The sequence below is a fragment of the Fibroporia radiculosa genome, assembly GCF_000313525.1.
Source record: "Fibroporia radiculosa TFFH 294 genomic supercontigs, scaffold2041, whole genome shotgun sequence".
Classification (NCBI taxonomy): Eukaryota; Fungi; Basidiomycota; class Agaricomycetes; order Polyporales; family Fibroporiaceae; genus Fibroporia; species Fibroporia radiculosa.
Window position 1 is genome coordinate 19795 of NW_012133329.1, and position 23586 is coordinate 43380.

Genomic DNA, 23586 nt, shown 5'->3' on the forward strand with positions numbered 1-23586 from the left:
GCCCAAGAGCAATAGTGTAGCACTTAACAACATCCACTTTGGCTCTGGCTTGCAGGCTGACTGACTTTCACTGCACCATCCGTGCCTGCTGCGCCACTCGGTGCACCAGTTGCCTCTGGTTGCGAGTCAATGAGTCGTGCCTTGATGTCTCTGTTCATGTCCCAAGCGTTAGCCCTACAACACATCGCCATTGTCTTTGACCACAGACCTAGCCAATGTAAAGAATGCATCTTCAACGCCCTCGTTGACCTTCGCCGACGTCTCCATGAATTTAATGCCGAGCTCATCCGCAAGCTCTCGACCTTGCTCCTCCGTGACTGCGCGCTTGTCTGTCCAATCCGACTTATTACCGATGAGAATCTTGTTTACGCCTTCAGAGGCGTGCTGTTCGATATTGGCGTGCCAGGTGCGGATGTCTAACGAATGTAGGTAAACGCTGCGAACGAAGACTGGGAAAAGGAGGAGAGGCGCACTGTTAAACGATCGCTCATCTGTGACATCGTATACGAGGAGAATACCCATGGCACCCCGATAATATGCCGTAGTGATGGTCCTAAAGCGTTCCTGTCCAGCAGTGTCCCACTGTCAAAGGTAACAGCGGTCAAATTTTCTAAGTCATGACCACAATGAAGATGGAAAGTACAATTTGGAGCTTAATGCGCTTGCCATCGAGTTCGATTGTTCGAATCTTGAAGTCGATACCAATGGTGGTAATGAAAGAGGGCGTCCACGCATCATCGCAGAATCGTAGTAGGAGACATGACTTCCCCACTCCTGCTCACGATGTGATCAAAAAAGGCGAAAGAACGAGGTCTGGCGGTATACCTGAGTCGCCAATGAGCAGCAACTAGGGCAAGCTATCAGTGAAACGTCGGGAGGGAATCCAGTATGACTCTCACCTTGATCAAGAAGTCATAGTGAGGGGGAGGCATGTTCTGTATAGGTTCACTGAGTGCCAACAGACATACACGTTGAAGACCAAAGGTAGACGCACCAATTACCAAACGGTATGAGAGAAGTCGAGAAGAGGACTGAGCGGTGGTCGACTTGGGCATGCTCGACTGGTGCCATGCCACACGTGCCTGGGTGTGATCCGTGGATCGTCACGTTTTGATGTCCTGTCACATGTGACATGCACGCGTTTCGTGTATCCAGTCGCGACGCTGCCTCGAATGTCCCGCATAGATTTCTTTTCTTGAAGTTGTCTTGCTGCTTGCAAAATGAACCGAGGAACTTTAACCCTGCTTTCTACACAATATTTTTGTGTAATTGTATGGCGGATCATCTATCTAGATTTTTCACGCAGCCATTCCTGACGAAGACGACTGGATTCAACCGCATTGCTGTTGCGGTGGACCCACTTTAGTATACAAGGAGCTACATATTCTGCACTTGTGACAAGCGGCCTCACAATCCTCATTGCGAGAAGCCAACGAGAAGCCTCGCGTTTCAAGACACGAGGTGCTGCGAACTCTAATTTAATAGAGGCTAGCTTTGGTTCAGGAGTGGGCCACTCTCGTTCCTTCCTCAAACCCCATCGACCTGCTCGTTTCTAACGCTGGAGAGCTTGGAACTTGATAGGCATGCAGAATACGTGTGCGCCGCCCCACGCCGACAAGACTCATACACAGTTGGACATGAGCCTTTTCGAGGCTGAATCGCTGAGAGACGAGACGGCATTCGAGAACGCATTTACTGTTCTCGAAAGTTATCTTGATACCTCAGCGACCAGTGTTGAAACTGCGATAGATAGTATGTCCAGAGTCCCCCTTTTGCTCGAATTTGCCATATCAGGTCAGTAAAGGCAGTTCTTAAACCAAGCATTTCGCATAGTACTGACTACATCCAATTCCGCAGTCATATCCGATTCCAAGTTTGATTTATTACAAAATAATCTCATCAGCAATTTCCCTTGCGACCTCGAGTCATTTTGTTCCTCATTAGCTTATCGTCTCGTAGATCAGTTTTCGTTATCTCTGCTTTTCTTACCATATTCGTCTCCTGCAGAGGAACCGGGCCTACTTGGACATTATCGTCGATCTGTCCAGCTGGGTTATGCGGTACTGCAAGCTCTCGTCACACATTCGTTTCCCGAACAAGATCTCAGCCCTGAGGAGCCCGAATCTCCTGAAGATGAATTTGCAGGTTTCGCCGTGAAACGGAAGAGCCAGAAAGCCAATAAGCGAGGAAAGCGATTGCGATCCCAGTCCGTTCTTGGTTCGAAAGTATTCGATGATCTGGGAGTAGCCGTTCCGATAGACAAAATTGAAGCTGGTGAGCTGGCCACAACCATCCTCCTGGACCAGAAGGATGCTCTCCAGGTGGGTTGTTCATGTGTAGTGCAACCTGTGGCTAATATCGGAAACGCATAAGAGCTACCTGAATATCTTGCGATCCTCTTGTCTTCGTGAGGTTTTGAGGACATCGTACATACCCGTTCAAACGAGCCCAACTCCCGCTGAGAAGCCTGACATTGTTCAACCTTCAACAGTGCAAAATATTGAAGAGACACCTCCTGCATATCCAATTGTGCAACCGATGCGGGCCGCCTTATATTTCGACAGCGCAGATGGATTTGGTGAATGGCGCGTTCTTATTTCTGGTCGTGCCGATGGCGATCTCCGCCAAGCTCGCAAAAGAAATTCTGCTCTTTTCAATGTTATACTGAAGAAGATCAAGTAAAACAATGGATCTCCTCCAGGTGTTCAAGCTGACGGATGCGTGTTTACAGGGAGCTGTCAAACGGCCACTTTTCGGACGACAATCACAAACAGTTGACGGGTCCAGATACCGATGTGCCAATTTACGAGGCTAAAATGACAAGAGATTCACGTCTTGTGGTAAATATTGTCGGCTCTTTTAATAAGCTATCTGAGATGACATGTACTTGAAGTATCAGATTGACTGCGCACCTGAGTTCGAGAGCAATGTAAGTCGGGTTTTTTCGATCAGGCTCGGCGTTAACTTGCACTCGTTTCAAGGTCGAGCGACAGGGTATGACTTACGTATATTCTTCTATCCCCCTAGTCTGATGAATAAGACATACAGTAATCAAAGTGTTTGGTATATATACCCATGCGAAGTTGGATAAGCGGTTTTGGGATGCCATGAGTTACCAACTGAGTTGTAAGGGGAAGGAATATAGGCGCAGGTAAGCGCTGATTCAGACCCGTTCCTTCGTAGGAAGTGCTTCACGTTCTCTAGGTGTATCTTCCGTAATCGTCCTTCCAAGAAGGGAGGAAACGCACATGTCATCCTTCCGGCATCGTTCCCTCCTCCGGAGGACATACCTGAGACTCCGTCACAAAAGAATTTACCAAATCTCCACAAAGACGACCTCGAGAAGGTGGTGCTCACGGTTTCTCAGCATTGGCTGTCGCTGACCTCTCAACTGTTACACATAGCTCCATGAGATGCTTGTGTAGGTTTCACGATATTGAACTGAGAATACCGGTTACGGACCTACTCACGTTTGTTTCTAACATAGACTAGAGAAATACGTGACATTTTCTCAGGTCAGCTCCATGTTTTCTTTCATAATCCCTTTATGATTCATATTTCCGATAGGCGCTTTTGAATAGTACGCCGCACTGTGCAAAACGCTATTGCCTAGCTGACGTTTTGGTACAGGCATACTAGCTGATGCAGATGTTGCTCATGTATTTGATGTCTCGTGCGCATTCGTTGATGACTAATGTTAGGTTTATTATTAATGGTTCACCGATCAGGGCCCAAGAAAAAGATATTATTGAGCATGCTGCGTCCTGCTACGTCCTCGGAAGAAGTGGAACAGGGTATGCTATGTGATTTATCTGTTTCCTTGGCTTAATATGTGATTATTCCCCAACAGAAAAACGACGACGATGTTGTTCAAGATGCTAGGAATCGAGCGATCTTGGCAAGCCTATCGCGACACCCTTCCCAGCAAGCCACGTCAAATTTTCGTCACCCAGTCTCGTGTTCTAGCCGAAAAAGTACAAGAATTCTTCCTGAGATTATACGAGTCTCTGTCCACTGCAGACAAGACTCCCGAAGAGCTTCGAGTGATTGCGTCTCAAAGACAGGCTCAACAGGAGCAAGGACTTGTGGACCAAGACGAGGAAGTACATTGGCGTGGAGATCTACCAAAGCGGTTTGCTTCGTTGGACGATAGTCACTTTCCCATGTTTATGACTTTTGACCAGGTTTGTCTATTGAGTGAGACAAGCGTATTGGGGTGCTGATAGATGCCGCTACAGCTGTGTCGTCTTCTGGAGGCTGAGTTTAGTGGCTCGCCCACCATCAGCCTAAAGGTCCGTTCTCCGGATGAGCCTGGTGGTTCACTAGCAAGCCCCAGCGATACGCAAAATATCTCAAACGATTATATGCAGCAGCGTCGCGCTGCGTTCGTATCATATAGCGTGTTCTTGGAGTCGTATTGGACACATTTCCCTCAGCCATTGACCAAGGGTCTAGGTATGTCTGATAGTTATGACGTCTAGTCGGATATCTTACTTACTATATGTATAGACCCAGCGCTGGTCTTCGGCGAGTTTATGGGTATGTGGGCATATTTGTTTTCCATACAAGCTTACCTTACTTTACCTTACACAGGTGTGATCAAGGGCTCCGAACAATCACTCAACAGTGAGAAGGGATACCTGGACAGGGATGCGTATTGTGATTTGAGCCATCGCACGCAGGCGACATTTTCCAATCAACGCGAGGTGATCTACAAGTTGTTTTTGGTGTATCTCAAGCGCAAGCGGGAACGTGGCGATTATGATGCTGCCGACAGGTATGTGATTTCACTATGTTGGAGGTGTTTCTAATATTCGCATGTCGAATAGGACGCACGCCATTGTAAATGGTCTGGGGCTTCACGGTGTCCCAGGAAAGCAAGTTGACTTCATGTATGCATTTCAAAATGTGATATCTGGAGTTTATTGACTGTATATGTCCAGTTATGTTGATGAGGCACAGGACAACTTGCTTATCGATGCCCTTGGTGAGGATTTATCACCTCTTATATCGCGGCGGGTTCTCATAACCTGTCGCTGCAAGTGTTGAGAACTTTGTGCAGCAACCCAGAAACGGGATTGTTTTGGGCCGGGGATACTGCCCAGACAATTTCTATGGGAAGCGCCTTTAGGTTCAACGACCTCAAGGCTTTCTTGTACAGGATAGAGGTAATGTTTCCCATTCCTTAATTTTTACCGTCATGTATAGTGGCTAATAGACGAATAGGCTACAGGTGTTCCGAAAGAGCTTGCCAGAGCACCGCCTCGCTCCTTCCAGTTAGCAACAAACTACCGTTCACATGCGGGAATTGTTAATTGTGCGCACTCAGTGATTGAACTTATCACTCGGTTCTGGCCCAATGCAATCGATACGTTGGCCGAAGAAAAAGGCATCATCGAGGGCCTCAAGCCTGTCTTCTTTAGTGGCTGGGATGAAGACACCGTCAGATACGAACAGTTTTTATTTGGCGAATCGTGCGTACAGACCTATTGAACCGCGAGACTGGCTGACATGTATCCAGAGGAAGCCCTATTGAGTTCGGTGCTCAGCAATGTGCGTTTCGACGACGCTATTGATGGTCGGACCGTTCATGACTAAATCGTGGAATGTTCAGGCATCCTTGTTCGAGATGATGCGGCACGTGAAAGGCTACGTGCTCAAGTTGGTGATATTGGCTTGATCATGTGTGTTCCGTTCGATTCATAGTGTTTCGGGGGCTTCTAACCACTTTTTAGGACACTTTATGAAAGCAAAGGCTTAGAGTTTAATGATGTGTGCATCGTTTTTGTTTCGATATATGATGCATTATTGAGTTCCTTTGTAGGTCTTGCTTTATAACTTCTTTGCGGATTCTACGGTCGACCTGGCACAGTGGCGGGTGATTCTAAATGCGATACCCGAGCAACAAAGCAGAAAGTTTAAGGCTCCGCTGTTTGACGATGCGCGACATAATGGTGTCTGTCGTGACGTAAGTATATGAACGTCCTATCGCCGTACATCTCACATTTGAACTCATGTTCAGCTGAAATTTCTCTACGTTGCAATCACTCGCGCGCGCAAGAACCTCTGGATTGCGGACAGCTCCGACAAAAACGGTCCTATGCGGGTATGCATTGCACACCTAGGGACTGGCTGTTACTTACGGACTTCCAGGAATTCTGGACAGCCAGGGACCAGGTTCAGAACTGCACTCCGGGATCCGACGTTCCCAGTCTTGCTATGTCGTCGACGCCAGAGGAATGGGCTAAGACTGCATTCGCTTTATTCAACAATAGGCGATATATGCAAGCGATGCACTGCTATGAGCGCGCATCAATGCCTAGAGAGAAGGCGGCTGCTTACGCTTACTATCTCCGAGAACAAGCAAGGATGACTACTGTAAGTCGCGGGGACGACACGGTACGGATTGCGGCATTCATCACTGCTGCGGAGGCATTTTGGTCCTCAGCAGAAGCAGCAGTGAAAGAACGACGCTCGTATTTCCGCATCGCCGCCGAATGTTACTTATCCGGTGGTGACGACGCAAAGGCTGCCGAGGCTTACCTGCATGCGTCGGAGTTCACCCTCGCTGCTCAGCATTACCGACGAGCAGGCATGTTTGATCAGGCCGTCGGCGTCATCAAGGCCCACAGGAAAGATATGGACCAGCGCGTCGTGGAGCGAATCATCGATGTGTCCAAAATCGAATACCTCAGGGAGCGTAAGCTGAGGTGTGTCTATGTCGCTATCTTCGTTGAATAGTATCGACCTAATACCATATGACACTGATAAATAGACAAGCTCGAGAATTGTTCGAGTCAGATGAAGAAGCCTTGGAGTATATGGATGACTGCGGCTTGGATGTTGCACGAGCCACCTTGCTTGAAGAACTGGAACGATTTCCAGAGGCGGCAGAACTGCATCTAACTGAAGGCCGCACCGCAGAAGCGATCAAGCTGCTTGTCAAGGACAAGAGGAATCCCGACTCACGTCAACGTGCGTTTCGTTGGCTGCTGAGTGGACTGTGGCGTGGTCTGTCCCTCGGGGTTAGTCCAGCCTCGGATTTGGCCAAAGAAAATGATACTCTGCAAGAACTGCTTTCCATGTTGTCAGCAATACAACCGGAGCACGCGGACGAGATGGCGCAGGACGAGGTGAGCTGGGTGCCGTAATGGTGCCGGAAATGAGAGCTCAGTGATGACATAGATATTGATGTTCAAAGCAATTGTGTCTGGGAACTCGGCGATGCTTCTCGAACTTGGTACACGGTTTCATCGTTGGCACAAGGATGATGCCGCGTCGTTACTGTGTTTCGATTACGTGTTTTCAAGCGCACCGAAGATCCAAGTTGCGCCGCTCCAGTTTGTTGCAGCTACACTCCAAGAGTTTCTTCTTTATGCGAGGTTATTACAGAGGTACGCCTGTGACTCGCACCCATGCCTCAACGAAGATATTCGGAGGTTATTCGGCTTTGAGACAGCGACAGAAGAGTTTTTCTTGGTTCCCCGCGAAACGCTGCTCTTCACTCGATGTAACGACCACCCGACGTCCACAGTTCGGGACGCGGATCGAGGCCTCATGATATTGGGTTGGGAGCTCAACAACATTCTACGATTCGTACTCCGAGACCGCCTCCATAAACGGGTTCTTGATGAAAACGATATTTGTTGCAAGGCCCAGGCATTTAGACCCTGCCTCCCTTTTACCGTGTTCGGCAGATGCACTCGATCGGAATCATCGGCTTGTCCTCAAGAGCATATTCATGCCAAAGATTATAGTATTGATGTATTCAATCTTCGCGTCCGAGTTCATATCCAGCAAATACTCATATATAACACCTTGTACTCCATTGAGCACCCACTTAAACAAGCAAGGCAACACCGGTGCGTATTTTATGTTGTAGTGGTCAATGGACCTGACGTTTGATTGATTGTTCTAGACATTGGCTCCGCCAACTACACGATGCTTTATTCCCCCCGGCGTACAAGATGGGGTCTATACACAATCTTCGAGAGCTTAGTATTCCTGAGTTCGACGAAGGCATTCAGATTGTGAAAAACTGGGTCGTTCAATCGCTCTATGATCTAACGGCTTTTGGCCCTGGTGGTTATCGTCCCACTTTTTTGACATCATTGCTAAGAGCTACCACTCTCGCACATGCTTTCGGCAGGGAAACTATAGAAAGCCATACTTTTCGTGTCCGCTGTATTTCTGTTGCAAGACCTCCTGTGCTCCTGAGAGGCAAAGAGGGCGATCGGGCCTACGTTGTGCATGACTTGCTCGGTTTTTTGAACAACGATCTCTCACCTTCACTGGTAAGGGGTATTTTATTCATTCGGTGAGTCCAGTCTGCCTCCGGTGTCATCTACCAGGTTCCTGACACGTATCTACTCACTTCAGCCATATCCTCGAAAACCACATTCCCATAGACGTCAATGTTTTATGTGATACCATGGACATATTGTGCACTTGGCTTGTGCTGTTCTATCGATATCAGTCGAACTCTTCTCTACATTCTTTGCATGATATTACACTCCCTCGGAGCTGGTTGATGCGCACGAGCAATCACTTGTGGAAACTGGACAGCTTCCGAGACATCAAATTGCTGCATCTGTATCTTGAGCCTATGGCAGATCTGTTGGTGCATATGTATACGGGCCTAAATGCGGGTAAATTCTCGAAAATCATCTCACTCTATATTTCCGTCTAATTCCTTACAACAGGTTACCTGCTGTTCGAAAATCGCGATTTGTCCACGCTAGGATATCAAATTCGCAATGCATTCACGGTTCGAGTGTGGGTACTCTGAACATACTATTTAGTCATCACTGACGACGCTGACGATGAAATTCAGTTGTAGAAACATCTGTTTGTGTACGTGTCTCCCTCTTGACCAGGATCTATGCTGTGAACTAACGAAATGTTTAGTGGGCTATAATACGAGATCTCATTACTTCAGGGACATGATCCTGCGAGCTATTACATCGTTACGCAACCACGGCCGAAAATTTGAGGAGAATCTGGATCCGTGAGTGGTTGCTAAAGCTATCAGAACATAGCAATGCTGAAATGGGCCGGAAGTTACGTCAATTCCAGAACTTGGTGGGGTCTCTCTCAAGCGGTTCGCAATTCTACAATTGGAACATCTTTGGACGAAATGATTCAGGTCCACGAAGCAAGCCGTACATCTGCCGAGATCCACCCACTGCCCAACGTTCGTCGCATTATCTACAATACCATTGGCGAGATTCCACAGCTCCTACGAAGTGGAGCATCTTCATTGCCCAAGCCTATTCTCAGAGCAGATGCAGCCCCATTTATACCCACTCCTCAGAATGAGGAGGTGATGAATGAGGAGCCCTCCGTCGAAGGAGACGGCCAGGCGAATGAATTATCGGAATCGATGGAGGTTTTGGACTCGGAGGATGAAGCTGACCTCAATGATCAAGTATCAGGTGGTAACGATGGCATGGATGATTTTTCCCTTGCTGATGACGCCAACCCCGTTGACGCGGTGACAGTGCCACCGGATGAGGAGTTGCAGGCTGCCGGCTTCATTCTTGATGTATACCGTCGTTATGCTCATCGGCGCAGTCGGGCCGAATCCCGCACCAGTCCCGTTTCTGCCATTCGACAACGAGTCATCGCCTCCTTCCAAGACAATTCAACGGCGATGACATGGCCATTCAAGTACTACCGGATGCTGTTTCTTGGACCACTTCCTCATGTCTTCGTCTGGCTGGAGTGCGCGCAGGATTACCTACACAATTCCAAGAATCAAGCAAAGAAACGATTGAAATCTGCCATGCACCGTGACCTAGAGGATGTAAGAGAGGAGTTGACCAAGATATCGTACGTTTGTTACCAAGCTTCACGCGACGTTGTTGACTCCTTAGTTGAAAATTTGCTCTGCAGACAACTCATGAAAGAAGTAAAGCGCCTACAGAAGGCCCTACAACCAGAGTCAGATCTACATATCAGACGCGATCTGGAAGAATTGAAGGCTCGTGTTCTAGAGGTCGAACAGCTGGCGCACCGTTTCCCGTCGGGTGTTACATCGGAGTGGCAGGAAGACTTGACGCTGGCGATGAAGGGGATTGTGAAGACTAAGCCGCTGCCGGTGAAGAAGCCGCTGCCGAAACTCAACGTTGACGACCTAGCTGATTATGATGTATGACTCTGGCTTCAGGATGGACACTAGTCCCCTTTTCTTGTCTGCTCCAGTGTCCAGTGTCCTTACTGCGGTGGTACAATTTCTATGATGATAAATTTGGAAAACAGCATACTTACTTAACAAGTTCCTACTAATGTTTCCGGCACAGGGGATGCGTGCGAGACGCGCATACCTCATACCTCAGTAGCTTTACAACGGATCCCGCGAATGAACGATCCACATAACAATTATATAGAATGCGGTCCTGAGAAGCACATCAATGCAGAATGTCGCTGAGCTACGATACAACGTGTCTATTCGAACTTTTTGCAACAACAAAATCTGAGGCTTGAGGCCGCAACCCACAACTCGTCGGACACGTAAAGATTGCAAACATAGTGTCATACTCAAGACTCTTGTACATAGTTTCCTGGAAAAATGAAAACCAGCAATCGATTGTTGTCCACTCATGAGTTCTGTAAAAAAAAACTCACCAGGGAACGTCCCCTGCCTATTGCCAACCCTCCCCGTCCACCAATCCTCGGCGCTGTCTGTACGCTCGACTACCTCAATGCGGTCGCCCGCCTTAAACTCAAGGTCGCCCTCCGCTTGTGGACTGAAATCGTACAACGCCACGACGTACGATGCAGCTGGCTTCGGCTTCGGCTTTACTGGTGGTGGGGGCGGTGGGGCCTTCTTGATCGGCGCGGAGCCCATCGCAGGGGACGCAGATGGCGAGTATGGCGGCGGAGGCGCAGAGAGGCCCGCGCTGGGAGGTGGAGGAGGTGCTTTCTTAGCGTAAGAAGAACCTATGCTGGAAGTGGTAGTGGAGGTTGGTGTGCGACCGAGGGACGGGGCAGATCCTGGTCCTCCTGCAGCGCGATGGGCTTGGACAAGTTTGGCTGAATGTCCGCCGAATCAGTAAGCAGAAATTTGGCACACGCGGCAATAGACGTGAGCTTTTACGAGCACTTACAAGTTGATACGAAGCGTTGACAGATGTGCAATGCCTCAATATTCTCCCATGCATCAGTTCGCTTCGTCTCGTACTCTGATGCAATCTCGGCGCCGCTTATAGAGACGTCATATCTTCCCTCTGCGAAGCCATTAAGCTTCTCGAGCATGAGGTAGAATACGTTCAGCCTATGTATTGAACGCCGAAAACAATTAGAGACGAACGACTAGAAGTAATTGAGCTCTGGAGGGGCTGTCAGCACACTTACTGCATATAGAAGAAGGAATGGAATAGAGGATCAATGAACTGGGTAGCTTGCATCAAAAAACGTGGAAGTTCAGTCTTGAGAGTGGAATTGATATAGTCATACTCGTTTGATGCGACTTCAAAATCTTGCTCGAGCTAATTTCGGAATCGAAGCACCAGAAAGGTGCGCACGATTATTGACTCGAACAATCAGGTCCAATTAACGCTAATTGGGGACCAGTTCGTACCTTGAAAAGATTCCTTTCGTCGTTGAGACTTTTCTCCTTCTTGTCTCGTAATTTCGTCAACGAGTTATTATACCGATCGTAGTCTACGAGCTGATTGGTATATCAGCACAAGACGTGATTAATAAGCGCACACGCCGATGCGAAGATCGTCCAACAACATCCAGAACGCAATAGCCCGCGCGCTGCTTGTACCACATGCGCTCATGACGACCTTCGAAAATGCTTGAGCATGCACACCTTATGTTCACGTTTCGTGATCGTTTTCCTGATTACTTTCATGATGCTCTGCAGTTCCTTCACAGGGCCTACGATCCTGCTCTCGATCAGCTCCAACTCGGGGACGATCGCGGCTTTCAGTTCCTGCAGCGCGGACTCGTATGAATCTATGTTCCGGACAGTATGCTCGGATTCTGGGTGTTTCCCGACTATATCGTACTCTCCAACCACGGGATGGAAGATTGTCGTAAAGTGCTGTGCGAAGCCGGCGCCATACGTGAAAAGGTTTGATACCGATTCGTTGTAGACCTTGGTATCTTTGAGAAGTTTCTCGGTAGCGGTTTCGATGGCTGCAAACCGTCGAGCGTAGTCGTCAAATTCGGGGTCGCTGGACTCTGCGCAGAGCAATCAAACACAGGGGATATGAGACAAGGTGCAAGATCAAGGTTCGTGATTGAACCACGATGCATATATTTGGCTGAACTGATAGCTCACTTTTCGACATGCCGACCTTGGTGGTCAGCATATGCGGTGTCCTTCCGGAAGAAATGACCACATATAAGTCCGAGCGCGGAGAGCTCTCGTAAGAGATAATTAGGAGACCCACCGAGCGAATGCCTTCGTGATCCCCTTCATGGATAGATATAAGCCTAAGAGCGAATCGTAAGTCTAAGGAAAGCGAGTAGAGTCCAACAAGCTAGTTTGTCGATAAGAGCGATGTCGGAAGAGAAATAACACAATGATAAGGGGATGGCGAACGACCTCGGCCAGTGCGGGTGCGCCGGATCTCTCGCTGCGGGCTATGCCCATCGGGCGTCTAAATGCACTTAAGTCAGCAATATCTCGACGCCCTCTTCCGGCAATCCCAGATGGCATTTTGCTCATTGGAGTCACTGCTTCACCCCACTATTGACAACGGCTCCGGCTCCGGCTCCGGCTCCGGCACCACTAAGCAACTGACTCCAACAACTAAGAGCTGCACTACTTAAGTTTGAATCTAGTTGACTTGAAACCCATTATCTGAGACTCTTGAACCCTAACAACGCAAGAATGCCAATCAACCAACCTTCAAATCAGATCAAGTGTGATACATGTTTGCTTGGTGGTATACACATTCAAACGTCTAACAAGACGCGTAAATTTCTTTCAGACTCACAAATGTGTCCGTAGTGCGGCTAAAGAAAGGGGGGAAACGGTTCGAGGTGGGTTACAATCTGCCACTTCAATAAATCCTAACGCATACCGGACTTGCTAGGTTGCCTGCTATAAGAATAAAGTGCAAGAATGGCGTAGCGGAGTGGAAACCAATCTCGATGATGTCCTTCAGATAGCCAACGTATACATTAACGTCTCCAAAGGAGAGCTAGCTAAGAGCCAAGATCTACAGAAGGCGTTTGGAACAACCGACGTAGATAGGATTGTAAGCGAGGTTTGTAAGACGTTCGTTAATCTTTCGAAGATCTCGTTTAATGCCATCCTTCCGTTTCTTAGATTCTCAAGAAGGGTGAATTACAGGTTGGGGAGAAGGAGCGTGAACATGATCTTTCGTCTATCCGACGGGAAATTGCTACCCTCGTTGCGGAGAAGTGTGTTGATCCAGCGACTCAGCGACGGTATCCAGTTGGTATTATCGAGAAAGCGTTGGTCGATGCAGGATTTAGTGTACGCCCAGGGAAAAATGCGAAGAGCCAGGTGAGCTCTAACCTGCAGTCCATTATTTTATTTTATCTACGTGCAATCCTGATACCCTGGGATCTGTAGGTTTCTGAATGTATCAAACTTCTCCAGACAGAATCAAAGCTGCCCATACAGCGCGCGCGTATGAGAGTATTCATTACTATTCCTGTGGCGGACGTGGAGCGCGTCAAGAAGCGCGTCATTGAAAGCGCAGAGATTGTCGAGAAGGACGAGACAGGCGCAGAGCAATGGGAGACGGTGAGGGATCTTCGAAGCCCAGATTCCACCTTCACTGATGGTCTATCTGCAGATTCTCTTGATCGACCCGGGTCAGTTCCGTGTTCTTAACGACCTATTACAGAAAGAATGCGCAGGAAGGGGGCGGTTGGAAACTTTAACTTTTGCTACCACAGCCGGCGTTGGACCTGCACCAACGGTATAAGGACTTGCCTTCTGTTCATCAATTTCGTAGGTGTAAAGTATCTTTTGTGTATTCTCTGTAGAACCTTGTAGCATTTCAGGATCTTCAGGCCGATCATGTAGGATGTTGAGATGCACGCACCACTAACTACTATATCCTTAGCCATACACACGTGACAGTAGCCCACTCCAATTTTCGTCCTCATGTTTTCCTTATGCGCTGCTGCCAATCTGCGGTACAATTTTTCCGGGGCGTAGTCGTATATCACACTTGAAGGGAGCGACGTGGCTACAAGCAACATTAGATGTGTCTCTTGCAACCCACGCAATGGAGTAGCTCACCTGATAATTCCAGCGAGGAACTTTAACTCAGGCAAAATCTCCTCCCCGGTCTCCATGCGTGCCTTGCGAATGTCCATCGTAGCTAGAATACTTGCGGCCGCTATCCAGACGCTGCTGTCACCCAAAATGCGGCCGGGGCAGGTTCTGTGTGATGCAACCAATGAATTCAAGTAGCGAGTGCGCTGGGCAGAATGCATACCGTCGACCGAAACCGAAGATAAGTTTGCGCGGATCGAGCAAATCGGCTGCCTCGGTGTCGACTTTTTCAAATCGCTCTGGCCAAAATCGTTCGGGGTCAGGATAGCTCTCCGCTTTCCGTGTCATAGCCCTGCGTTTAGCCTGTGGTCAGTTTGGAAGCATGAGCTACGAAGGAAACACAGACCAGATGTTAGCTATGACAGTAGATCCGGCAGGTAGGTAGTATCCACAGTACTCATCGTCTTCAATAAGTTTGTGGGGTATTCCTTGACGTAGACCGCATCAGTAAGGGGTATCGTGGATACAGCAGATCATCTTACCGAGGGGCACAGGACACCCCCATCTTTCATACACAAGTTCGTATAGCTCAATTCAAGTTGGCTGCGAGGCGGAAACGACGTACCGATATACTTCCTTCAGAACGCACTCTAAATAGGGCAAAGAATCTCTATCATTGAAGTCAGGCAACCGAGAGCCTCCGATCACTCGATCAACCTCTGCTTGCGCCTTGAGGAAGATATCCGGATGCAAAACCATAGCAAGGATGAATGTCGATAGACTCATGATGGTCTGTACGCCTGCGTCAACATCGTCGCGATGATATAATTCGAGTAAAAATCCGAACCGTGTCTGCACCAGCTATTCAGTCACTCATCAGAATTGCTGACCTAATGTAGATTGAAACCGAGTGCGTACCACCATATACCGCAGCCGCAGCCCCTTTCATATTTTCCACATGCTCGGCAGTCATACTCTCAATATTAACGTTTTCTTCGAGGATGGACACCATCAGCGATGGCTTGGCAGATCCAGCAACCTACATCATGGTCAATTGTAATGTTCAACTGGGAAGGCAAAGAGTAAGCCTTACCACGTTCGCCTTCACTTTTTCGTACGGGATGTCCAACATTTTCCTCAGCATCTTCGCTGTCTTCATCGAGTTCATTCTGAAGCCAGACCCTGGAAGCCATGTAGGCCAGTACTTGACTGTCATTGGCGCGGTCAGTGAAAGGACCTGTCGTAACAATTGGATATTTGATTGCACTTACTGATGGGGAGGAAGTCAACCAATGTCGTCATTGCACCTCCTGCCTCAACGGTTGCCGTCATTGCCGTGTCCGCCAGATGCAAAAACTCGTCATCCAAAGACGTTACAGTCTGTCCATAGGCTACCTCCATCATCAGCGCCCCTGCGTACCTGGGAAATATCAAACGAGATGGCACGCATGCGCAGAATAGATGACGAACTGCTTGATATGCGACATGAAAGCATCGGGTGTCGCGCACAACAGCGACAATAAATTTCGGGCCTCCCGCAGATGGAAAGGGCGGTAGCGCTGAACCGTGTTTTTTGACTGGAAGGCTGACTGGAACCATTTACGTTGCTGGCGCCATTCGTTCCCATAGTGCATGAACGGCGTGCTCGTGCCCATGTCAAGCCTGAGAGGTGGCCTATTGTCAGGAATCACATCTTTTGGTCGCGTTCGCGATCGTGGGCTCACATGTCGTGTATGAATACAGAGTGTGGCCTGTCGGAGTATTTTGCCCCCCGCTTTTCCATGAGATCTTGGGCAGCCTGAACAGAATTGAGGATTATTGCAGATTGATGGAACAGCCGCGCGTGAACAATGTCGCCTGTGTGTTCGAATGGATGCCTCGTTAATATAAGTCCGAAGTATATTGAAGATCTATACCATATCTCTCTGCCCAATCAGTAAAGGTTTTGAACTGATATTCCAATGGTATTTGATGCACATTTCCGATCAAGGGAAGAGGCTTTGGGCCTGGGGGATACCTGTGAAATTGCGTACCACTACTAGTCCAATTCATGAAAAAAACTGCGAAGAGCAAAATCAAAGCAATCCAGAGGCATATCGTAGGGATACCTGGGGCGAACATCGTAGTACTCGTTTCGTCGGATGAGATCCGGGCCTTTTGAACGCTTGCATGTAAGTATCCTCAGAAATTGTGGCGCAATTTAGGCTGAAACAAGCGGGCGAGCCTGATCCTCCTGGATTCCGTAACCATTGGAGTCGACTTTGATCGTCATACGTTATTGCGATTTACTGAAGGGCACAGCTCAGTCCATCCGGATCAGTAAACTCGCGAAGACTCCCAGTATTTCATACTCTTCAGCACTCGCAGCAGTTCTTGAGTGCCGAGCTATTCAATCTTCATAGTGACGCTGAGACCATAATCCGACTGACTCTAATGATCAGGTCCAACTAAAAGATTGTATATGAGACATTGGATGACTTCCCGCAGCCGCAGGAAATCTAGAGCTGAAGGTTCCAGATAATAATTCAAATTGTCCACTCACAAGCATGTCGTCAGGAACGCACTTCGACTCATCAAAATTAGAGTGCTGTTACGAAGTGGGAGTCGCCTGTCTATCGGCATTTGTAATATTTACGGCGCCACAAAGCGGACAATCAACATTGTCTCAACTTTTGGAGCCGGTGTGATTTAGCGTTGGGCGCTTAATATGAATGCGAGGCGGCAGACCCAGTAAATCCAGGCTGTCTTCGATCCTTTCAGTCAGCCAAGTTTCAAGTCGTATGGAAATAGGAACTGGCCTGCTCAGACAGTAGTAGTAGTGGCTTGCCCGCCACAAACCCGATCAGCGCTTATGGATGCCGTGCTGCCGCCGGGTATTGCCAATGGGCCCCGATGGAATCTATCTACGACGACTCAGTAAGTGCGATCTTCCCATATACTGGCGGTGCCCGTTGTTTCATCTTATAGCTGTGTATTTTCCAAGCGATCAGGCTCAATGAGCCTGAAAAACTCTCGCATCTCTCAAGAATTTTCCACTTACGATATCGTGATATCCATGTTGCCATCATGGGGATGTTCAACGACTTCTAGGCTTTCAGCCCCAGTGGAAAGTGACATTAATTAAATCGAGAGACTGGGTCACTCAATGAATTGCGTTGAAAACGCGTGAAGAAAGCTGAATTATGTATTTCATGCCAATTTGGTTCATCTCATTTTTTCTCATTGAATGACACAGTTCCTTGTTCTAATTCATGTCGATTCTCACCGGGTTTCAGCCGGCACCGGCTGGTCACTTCCTGATCCTGAAACACACACTTTTGTATGAACATCAGCGCGTACAGAAGATTATTGTATGTCGGCAAGACTTACTCCCCGTGGCGTGTTAGTTCACTTATAAGAAACGAAGCTAATAATATGGAATGTCCTACAATTTACAAAGCCACCTCGCACAGAAGATTACCGCCTATTGAAACGCATTCCTTCACGCAAAGGTGTTCTAGCCCTGTATTCAATATGCACTTCACGGATGCTACGCGGACGTGGGATCACCTCGGGGCTGTGCGAGGATCCGTATCGATCCACTGGGACACGACGAGAGCGCTTACAATATTCGCATCAGGATACACCGCATGCACATTCCAATCTATCATACCAATTTCCGGCTAGCGGAGAGGTAGGAGCGCCTTCCTACTCAAAGGTACATCAATGGTTTACTTTATTACATGTGATTTGCATGCTGAAGCACTGTAATTCAAAGCGCTGGCTCCATGGGTGACTGTATGAAGCAATGGTTCCACCGACGCGCAAGCTGGATGAACTGCGTAATCTGTCTCCGGCGCTGATACCGGAGCTTCAGCGGGGTATATTCATTGTCTGCGTTTGGTTCCTTGATTTACTATATTCCGCCAAGCCCTTCCGGCCTGGAGAGGACAAGCTCGGTGACTTCTTGACTCCGCTTTTGAGGTTAATATTCACCTCGGACGTTGAACCGGCCTGCTCATTATCACATAAGGCGTACACCCCGATCGCATGGTACCGACCTCTTCCGCTATTGAGACCCGAGGATGGAACATATGCTCATGGTGGAATTCATGAAAGACGACGGTGCGGACTCCAGCTTGAAGGGTATTTCTTTTACGAGGTGGGTCGACTCTATTGTAAGAAACCCATTGTCTGACATTCAATTTGAAGGTCCACCTAGGCATATCTTTTACAGCAGGATCGACGTTGATATTGACGTCCTCTGTGTTTTTTTTTGGATGACATGTGGCTTACTTGTGATTCATGCAAGATTGCAAAAATATTCTACACTACACGGTGCCATTCTTCCCCGAGGCTGGCTTCTCAGAGTTATAAGAAGCCTAGAGAGGTCAACGTGCAGAAACACGGATGTATTACAGCAATATTCAGAGCCTATCGTTGACCTTCTTGAGCAGTTATACACTGGAAAGAATCCTGGTTGGCTCTCATTCTCTCTATGTTTAAAGTATGAGCATTCATATGTCACACAAGTAATCTCTTGTGTGGAGGCAAAGGCCTTGAAGGAGGGTTCATTGTCATTCAGATTATGGTCCTTGCAGTGGCAAGAATCTCAACACTCAAGCAGTCTCATGCTTCTCGCGGACTGACTCTTCTATGCGCTAGATGCGAGAATCTCTGCGTTCATACGTAATCTGAAGGCATTGTCGAATGCGCTGTTCATGCTTTGTTTACATAGTAGGCTGCAATATGTTTGATGCAGAGTTACAGACAATGATTCTGACGACGATTGCATCGCTTTCCACGGTGTGTGTGGTAGCGAGTATCAGGGCTCAAAATTCGGATGCGCGGCATGGAGCTGAGTACACCGAATCATTCGAATTTAGGTACATCAATGCAGCTAGCTGAGAAGATCTCCTCCGAATCATGTGATATCACTCGGTCAAAGGAACCACTCTAGATGAGACAAACTGCGTTCAGCAGCTCAAGGCAAAGTACAGCTCACGAATATAGCTGCATCCTAGCACTCGCTTGATCGTTTGCAAATCCGTGGAAGAGATCCCCACTTTATTGACGTCCAATACCCTGCTCCACATCGCGTCATCAATATCGGGGATCCACATCGAAGCAACATGCTGCCACCATCGGAAGAAATCCTAATCAGGGTTACACCACTAATCAAAAACAGCCCACAGAGGGCTTGCTCGGTGACTACATGCTTGAGCAACTACTGATACAACGAAGACAGTGTCGCTTCCACAAGCAAACGAAATACTACAGGACGATCACATCAGTGAAATTGAGGTGCACGCGGCTCGAGCAACCTGGAGAGTTGTCAAGCGATATCTCCACTGTCGCTCCCGAAATGCGGATTCCACGGACGACCTGGGACATCTTTGGGCAGCATGTTTGAAGGCGTCTGTAGATATCTCGTGGCCTCGCGGATCCTACAAACTGCTCTTTCTAGGATTTGTTTCCGATCTTCCCGTTTCGCTGAAAAGCATCGAGCAATATGCACAATCCTTCGTCGATGAATCGCTTGCACAGCTGCACAACATACGACACGAAAATCTGGAGAAAGTTCAGGTTGAGTTGCACGATATGATGTACGTGGCGATAGCAAAACAAATAGCATGGTTTACGAACGCACCACAGGGTATTGTTGGATGAGGCTTAGCGGCTGCAAAGCACCATGCAACCTAAAGTAGACGTGCGTGCCCAGAGAGATCGAGTGAAGCTGAAGGAATATGCTCGCGGGGTTCGGACTTTCGCCTTCAGTAGATGCTAGTTTGTCCAGGTCGGCGTGCGGACGGCAGAAGGACCTTGAGATCGCAGTAGAGGGAATACTCGGAGTGGCTAAGAAGTCTAAGCCCATGCTGCAAGTGGAGGATGATTTGGATTATGAATGAGACATGCGAAGCATTTGGGTACCCACAGATTGTCCTATAGCTCGAATAGGTGCTTTATTGATGGTGTGATGGCTAATGTGTGGGATTTTGATCACCAGTAGGTGGACAAAGTCAGACTGGATCCAATTGGAAAAAAACTTAACTCCCCAGCAGCGGCAGACAAGTATAGACTTAATAAAGTAAGCTCGGCGCTGTCAGGAAGACGTAATCAACCAACCTCGTTTGCACAGACGCAGCAATTTAAATCCTACTCAACGGCCCAAACATGCATAATAATAATAAGGTACGAGATATGCACTACGAACACACTGCGAGCGCGAGAGCAAGATTAATATCCGATACATCCTACTGTAACCGAGGATTAGCAACTGTCCACAGCGTAGAATATCCTGATCCATTCCATAACTTTACAAGAATACAGGCGGAGTCCAAAAGAGGTTATCGCCGCGACCTTGTGCTCCTCGTCAGTGTCGTCCGAGAGGTCTCCAGTTTTTGCTTGATATCCGCGTAGCTCTCCCGGTCGACGCGATGTATAAAATATGATCCACCGCCACTTCCCCAGGAGACACTGCCTGTTGAATAATGCCGCTCAGTGACTTTGAAAATAGCACTGATGTCGTCAAGCTGGAACCATGATTAATACTAGGGTCTTGCAAATGGAAATGCGACGTACATTTCGTTCAGTCAGCCGCGATGACGAAACGAATGGCTTAAGGGATACGACAATGGCGCCCTCTTTCAAGTCTAAAAACTTTGGCCGCAACGCCTCATTTACTATTGAAGTAATAGGGCGTAAGGATCCTGCGAACACCCGAACAACGAAATTTATACTTACATGCCTCTAAAAAGACCTTGTTATTCACAAGGACGACGTCTGCTTTCGGGACAAGGTCGTCGACTTTTTTACTCTTCAGCATATCGCCTTCCTCCAAATCTACTTCGCCCATGGGTACACCCCACATCTGGCATCTCATCCGAAGCTGCTCCAATTGGCTACGTGCGATTTTCGCAGGTGTCGGCATGATCTCTATACCAAAGCTCCGGCATCCCGTCTGCAGACTGGCCTGTAGGACAACGTTGCCAACACCCGAGCCGAGATCAACGAAAAGCGAGTCTTCTTTGAGTCCTGTAGTTTGGATGATCTGTGCGATTAGTGAAGGCATGAGTTCGCCATACACCTCCGACGAGAAGGCTTCGTATCGCTTCAATTCGGCGACATGGGGGCCAACAGCACGCTGATACGTCTCATCAATGATACGTGTTACTACATCCTTTGGTATGTTAGTCCATGACCGAGTCGCTTCGGATAAACAGTTCGACGAGAGCGGCTCAAATGGGTCTACAGGGAGTGGGGGGTGCTTAAGAAGCCGCAAGAGCGTGTTGATCGCAGCCATAACTTTGAGGAATAGCGGCCCATCCTTCTTATTAATTGCACGTTGGAGGAGTCGAAGGTAATTCACAGACGGCTGAATGGAAGCTGAAGGTTGAGATCCGGGTGGAGAAAATTCCGCAAGTGATGAAAGCATTGAGATCGACGATAGCGAAGACACAGATGATGCAGATGATGTAGATGACGTGGAAACGGCAGATAGTGAGGTCGAGGATGAGGATAATGATGTTAACGAAGAATCAGATGACGAAGACGCTGGAGAAGGCGCAGAAGACAGTACAGAAACAGAGGGCGATGATGCGTCAACGACCTCGGATATGGACAGGAGTGGTACAGCCGATAATGGTCCCGGAGGATCGTCGTTTACAAGAGATGTTGAAGGTAGAGTCCCAAATAAGGACTGCTGTGCCGGAGTTAAATAGCCTGTAATTCCGCTAAGCAAAAGCGCATGCAAAGACATGAACGGTTTCTTACAACGAATAATAGTATGCAGTGAAGTTTCTAGGCACATAATGGGGTTGTAATGGTCCTTGTCCTTAGGGACGAGTAAAATAAATCTGGGGAGCAATATATAGGCGCATTCTAATATATACACTTGTGTACTAAATCTCACCTCTCACATGCGCCGCTGTTCGGGTATTCTAATTCTATCACAGGGTATTCTGTAGGATGCGCCTCGAACGTCCTGTCGTTTGGGTCAGAAGGGTTGGAGAAATCTACCACGGAATAAGTCTCGTGAGCGGTGAGAGTCAAGAAATGGCTGAATGCAACGCACAAGTTTTATATGTTTTCATAAGACTTCGTACCACACTCTCCGAAGAAAAGAAATTAGGGCCAGGACGATACGCCTTGCCAATCCAGCAATCACGGGAGAGCGGGGCCTCGGTAGGAAAAACTGAAGTTGAGCGCGATCTGCTCTCAGCCTCAGGCTGCGGATGCATCGATGATCGCGCAGCTGATGGTTGACGGCTTGAATGTCGGCTGGAGGCTGGAGATCTCGTGGAGAGAGATGCACGCGGTTCTAAGGACGCCTCTCTCCGCTCCCCAGATGGAGTCGAGACGCGTGGTTTCTTCGTCGCGTTTCCAGGTAGGACATCAGGGGGCTCAATTTTTCGTTTATTGCTCGAGTTCAGACCAGAACTCGCTGCAGCGATGAGTGGTGTAGAGGGACGAGCAGCAAGCTTGAGCGCCCCTGGAGGCTTCGGGATAATTCGCTCGACCGCGACAACACGCGTAGTCACGGCTACAGAAGTCGTGCTCGACGCGCCAGATTTTGCGAACTTAGACTTTGAGAAAAACCCAAGGTCAGAGGACGAATGGCGAGGGGCAGCCATCGGCTCGGAGGGAGGGAAGAGACTCGGAAGGCGCGTCCGTGGATGTCGGCGTGCCACAAGGCTCAACCCGACTCTGTGCTGCACGTGATTTATCCGCATATGGCAATCATACTCACCTCGACCACGTGGGTTATTGAGATCGGCCTCGCAGCGCTTTGCAGTTTTCAGGCTTGATCTACACTTACCTCTCGCTTGCATACACGCTCGGCAGAATGACAGCCGACGTCTTCAGCGAAGACACTGCCCAGAATTCTGAGGAAGCGTTGAAGCAAGCCAAAAGAGATAAGCGGAAACAGAAACATCGCAACGGAGGAACTGGTGGTCTGTATGTTGCGTACTGCTTCCGCGAATTCGCTATATTCATATTCCATGAAATCTGTCATAGATGACAAAATGGAGAAGAAACAAAAAGTGAAACATGGGTCACCGGAGAGACACGCTCCCATGGACGAGGATAGTTCAGCGGCTATGGACGGTAAGCATACAACATTCCTACTTAGTGCAAGAAGTCCCAATGGCCGAGTGTGCTTTTAGGAAAGACGAAGAAGCGTAAGCGCGAGCAACTTTCAGAACCAGGCGAGATGAAGCCGGCTAAAAAGGAGAAGAGAGAGAAGAGGGAGAGGGAGAGGAAGGAGAAGAAGAACAGTAAAATCGCTGCTAAGGCTCTCGAGCTCGCTGGAGCAGAAGCTGCTGGGGCCATTCCGTCAGAAGAAGAGCAACCGCGCGAGCGTGATATCGATGTCATGAAGACGACAGCGGCTG

The 23586-nt window shown here is 48.4% G+C and overlaps 6 protein-coding genes across 6 annotated transcripts; 2 read left to right on the plus strand and 4 right to left on the minus strand.

Moving 5' to 3' along the window:
- Window positions 1–23: 23 nt before the first annotated feature.
- On the minus strand, window positions 24–932 carry FIBRA_03474 (uncharacterized protein; the record flags this gene model as incomplete). The annotated part of the gene is made up of 6 exons (XM_012325316.1): window positions 24–150; window positions 209–416; window positions 474–582; window positions 644–774; window positions 826–847; window positions 900–932. The coding sequence occupies 6 exons, from the start codon at window positions 930–932 to the stop codon at window positions 24–26; spliced, it is 630 nt and encodes a 209-aa protein (XP_012180706.1).
- Window positions 933–1637: 705 nt separating this feature from the next.
- FIBRA_03475 (uncharacterized protein) lies at window positions 1638–10156 on the plus strand (the record flags this gene model as incomplete). Its single annotated transcript, XM_012325317.1, has 36 exons — window positions 1638–1794; window positions 1858–2321; window positions 2374–2678; window positions 2732–2840; window positions 2900–2929; window positions 2982–2994; window positions 3049–3151; window positions 3205–3346; window positions 3405–3421; window positions 3488–3515; window positions 3568–3580; window positions 3631–3673; window positions 3729–3794; window positions 3851–4184; window positions 4239–4455; window positions 4510–4539; window positions 4594–4777; window positions 4830–4892; window positions 4944–4987; window positions 5044–5168; window positions 5227–5474; window positions 5522–5553; window positions 5615–5684; window positions 5736–5772; window positions 5825–5968; window positions 6023–6106; window positions 6154–6710; window positions 6776–7133; window positions 7186–7862; window positions 7919–8317; window positions 8380–8648; window positions 8703–8775; window positions 8840–8853; window positions 8908–9007; window positions 9061–9831; window positions 9895–10156. The coding sequence occupies 36 exons, from the start codon at window positions 1638–1640 to the stop codon at window positions 10154–10156; spliced, it is 6582 nt and encodes a 2193-aa protein (XP_012180707.1).
- Window positions 10157–10539: 383 nt separating this feature from the next.
- Window positions 10540–12302, minus strand: FIBRA_03476 (uncharacterized protein; the record flags this gene model as incomplete). Its single annotated transcript, XM_012325318.1, has 8 exons — window positions 10540–10562; window positions 10627–11034; window positions 11109–11275; window positions 11356–11489; window positions 11582–11671; window positions 11715–11792; window positions 11855–12192; window positions 12293–12302. 8 exons carry the CDS (start codon window positions 12300–12302, stop codon window positions 10540–10542), a joined length of 1248 nt encoding a protein of 415 aa, XP_012180708.1.
- Window positions 12303–12847: 545 nt separating this feature from the next.
- Window positions 12848–13916, plus strand: FIBRA_03477 (uncharacterized protein; the record flags this gene model as incomplete). The annotated part of the gene is made up of 6 exons (XM_012325319.1): window positions 12848–12879; window positions 12948–12999; window positions 13053–13226; window positions 13289–13489; window positions 13559–13732; window positions 13785–13916. 6 exons carry the CDS (start codon window positions 12848–12850, stop codon window positions 13914–13916), a joined length of 765 nt encoding a protein of 254 aa, XP_012180709.1.
- A 191-nt stretch (window positions 13917–14107) lies between these two features.
- FIBRA_03478 (uncharacterized protein) lies at window positions 14108–15867 on the minus strand (the record flags this gene model as incomplete). Its single annotated transcript, XM_012325320.1, has 11 exons — window positions 14108–14183; window positions 14237–14380; window positions 14436–14564; window positions 14619–14700; window positions 14755–14777; window positions 14838–15004; window positions 15060–15073; window positions 15131–15251; window positions 15306–15421; window positions 15484–15632; window positions 15683–15867. The coding sequence occupies 11 exons, from the start codon at window positions 15865–15867 to the stop codon at window positions 14108–14110; spliced, it is 1206 nt and encodes a 401-aa protein (XP_012180710.1).
- A 4671-nt stretch (window positions 15868–20538) lies between these two features.
- FIBRA_03479 (uncharacterized protein) lies at window positions 20539–22824 on the minus strand (the record flags this gene model as incomplete). Its single annotated transcript, XM_012325321.1, has 5 exons — window positions 20539–20724; window positions 20774–20874; window positions 20936–22047; window positions 22104–22206; window positions 22266–22824. The coding sequence occupies 5 exons, from the start codon at window positions 22822–22824 to the stop codon at window positions 20539–20541; spliced, it is 2061 nt and encodes a 686-aa protein (XP_012180711.1).
- Between the last annotated feature and the right edge of the window lie 762 nt (window positions 22825–23586).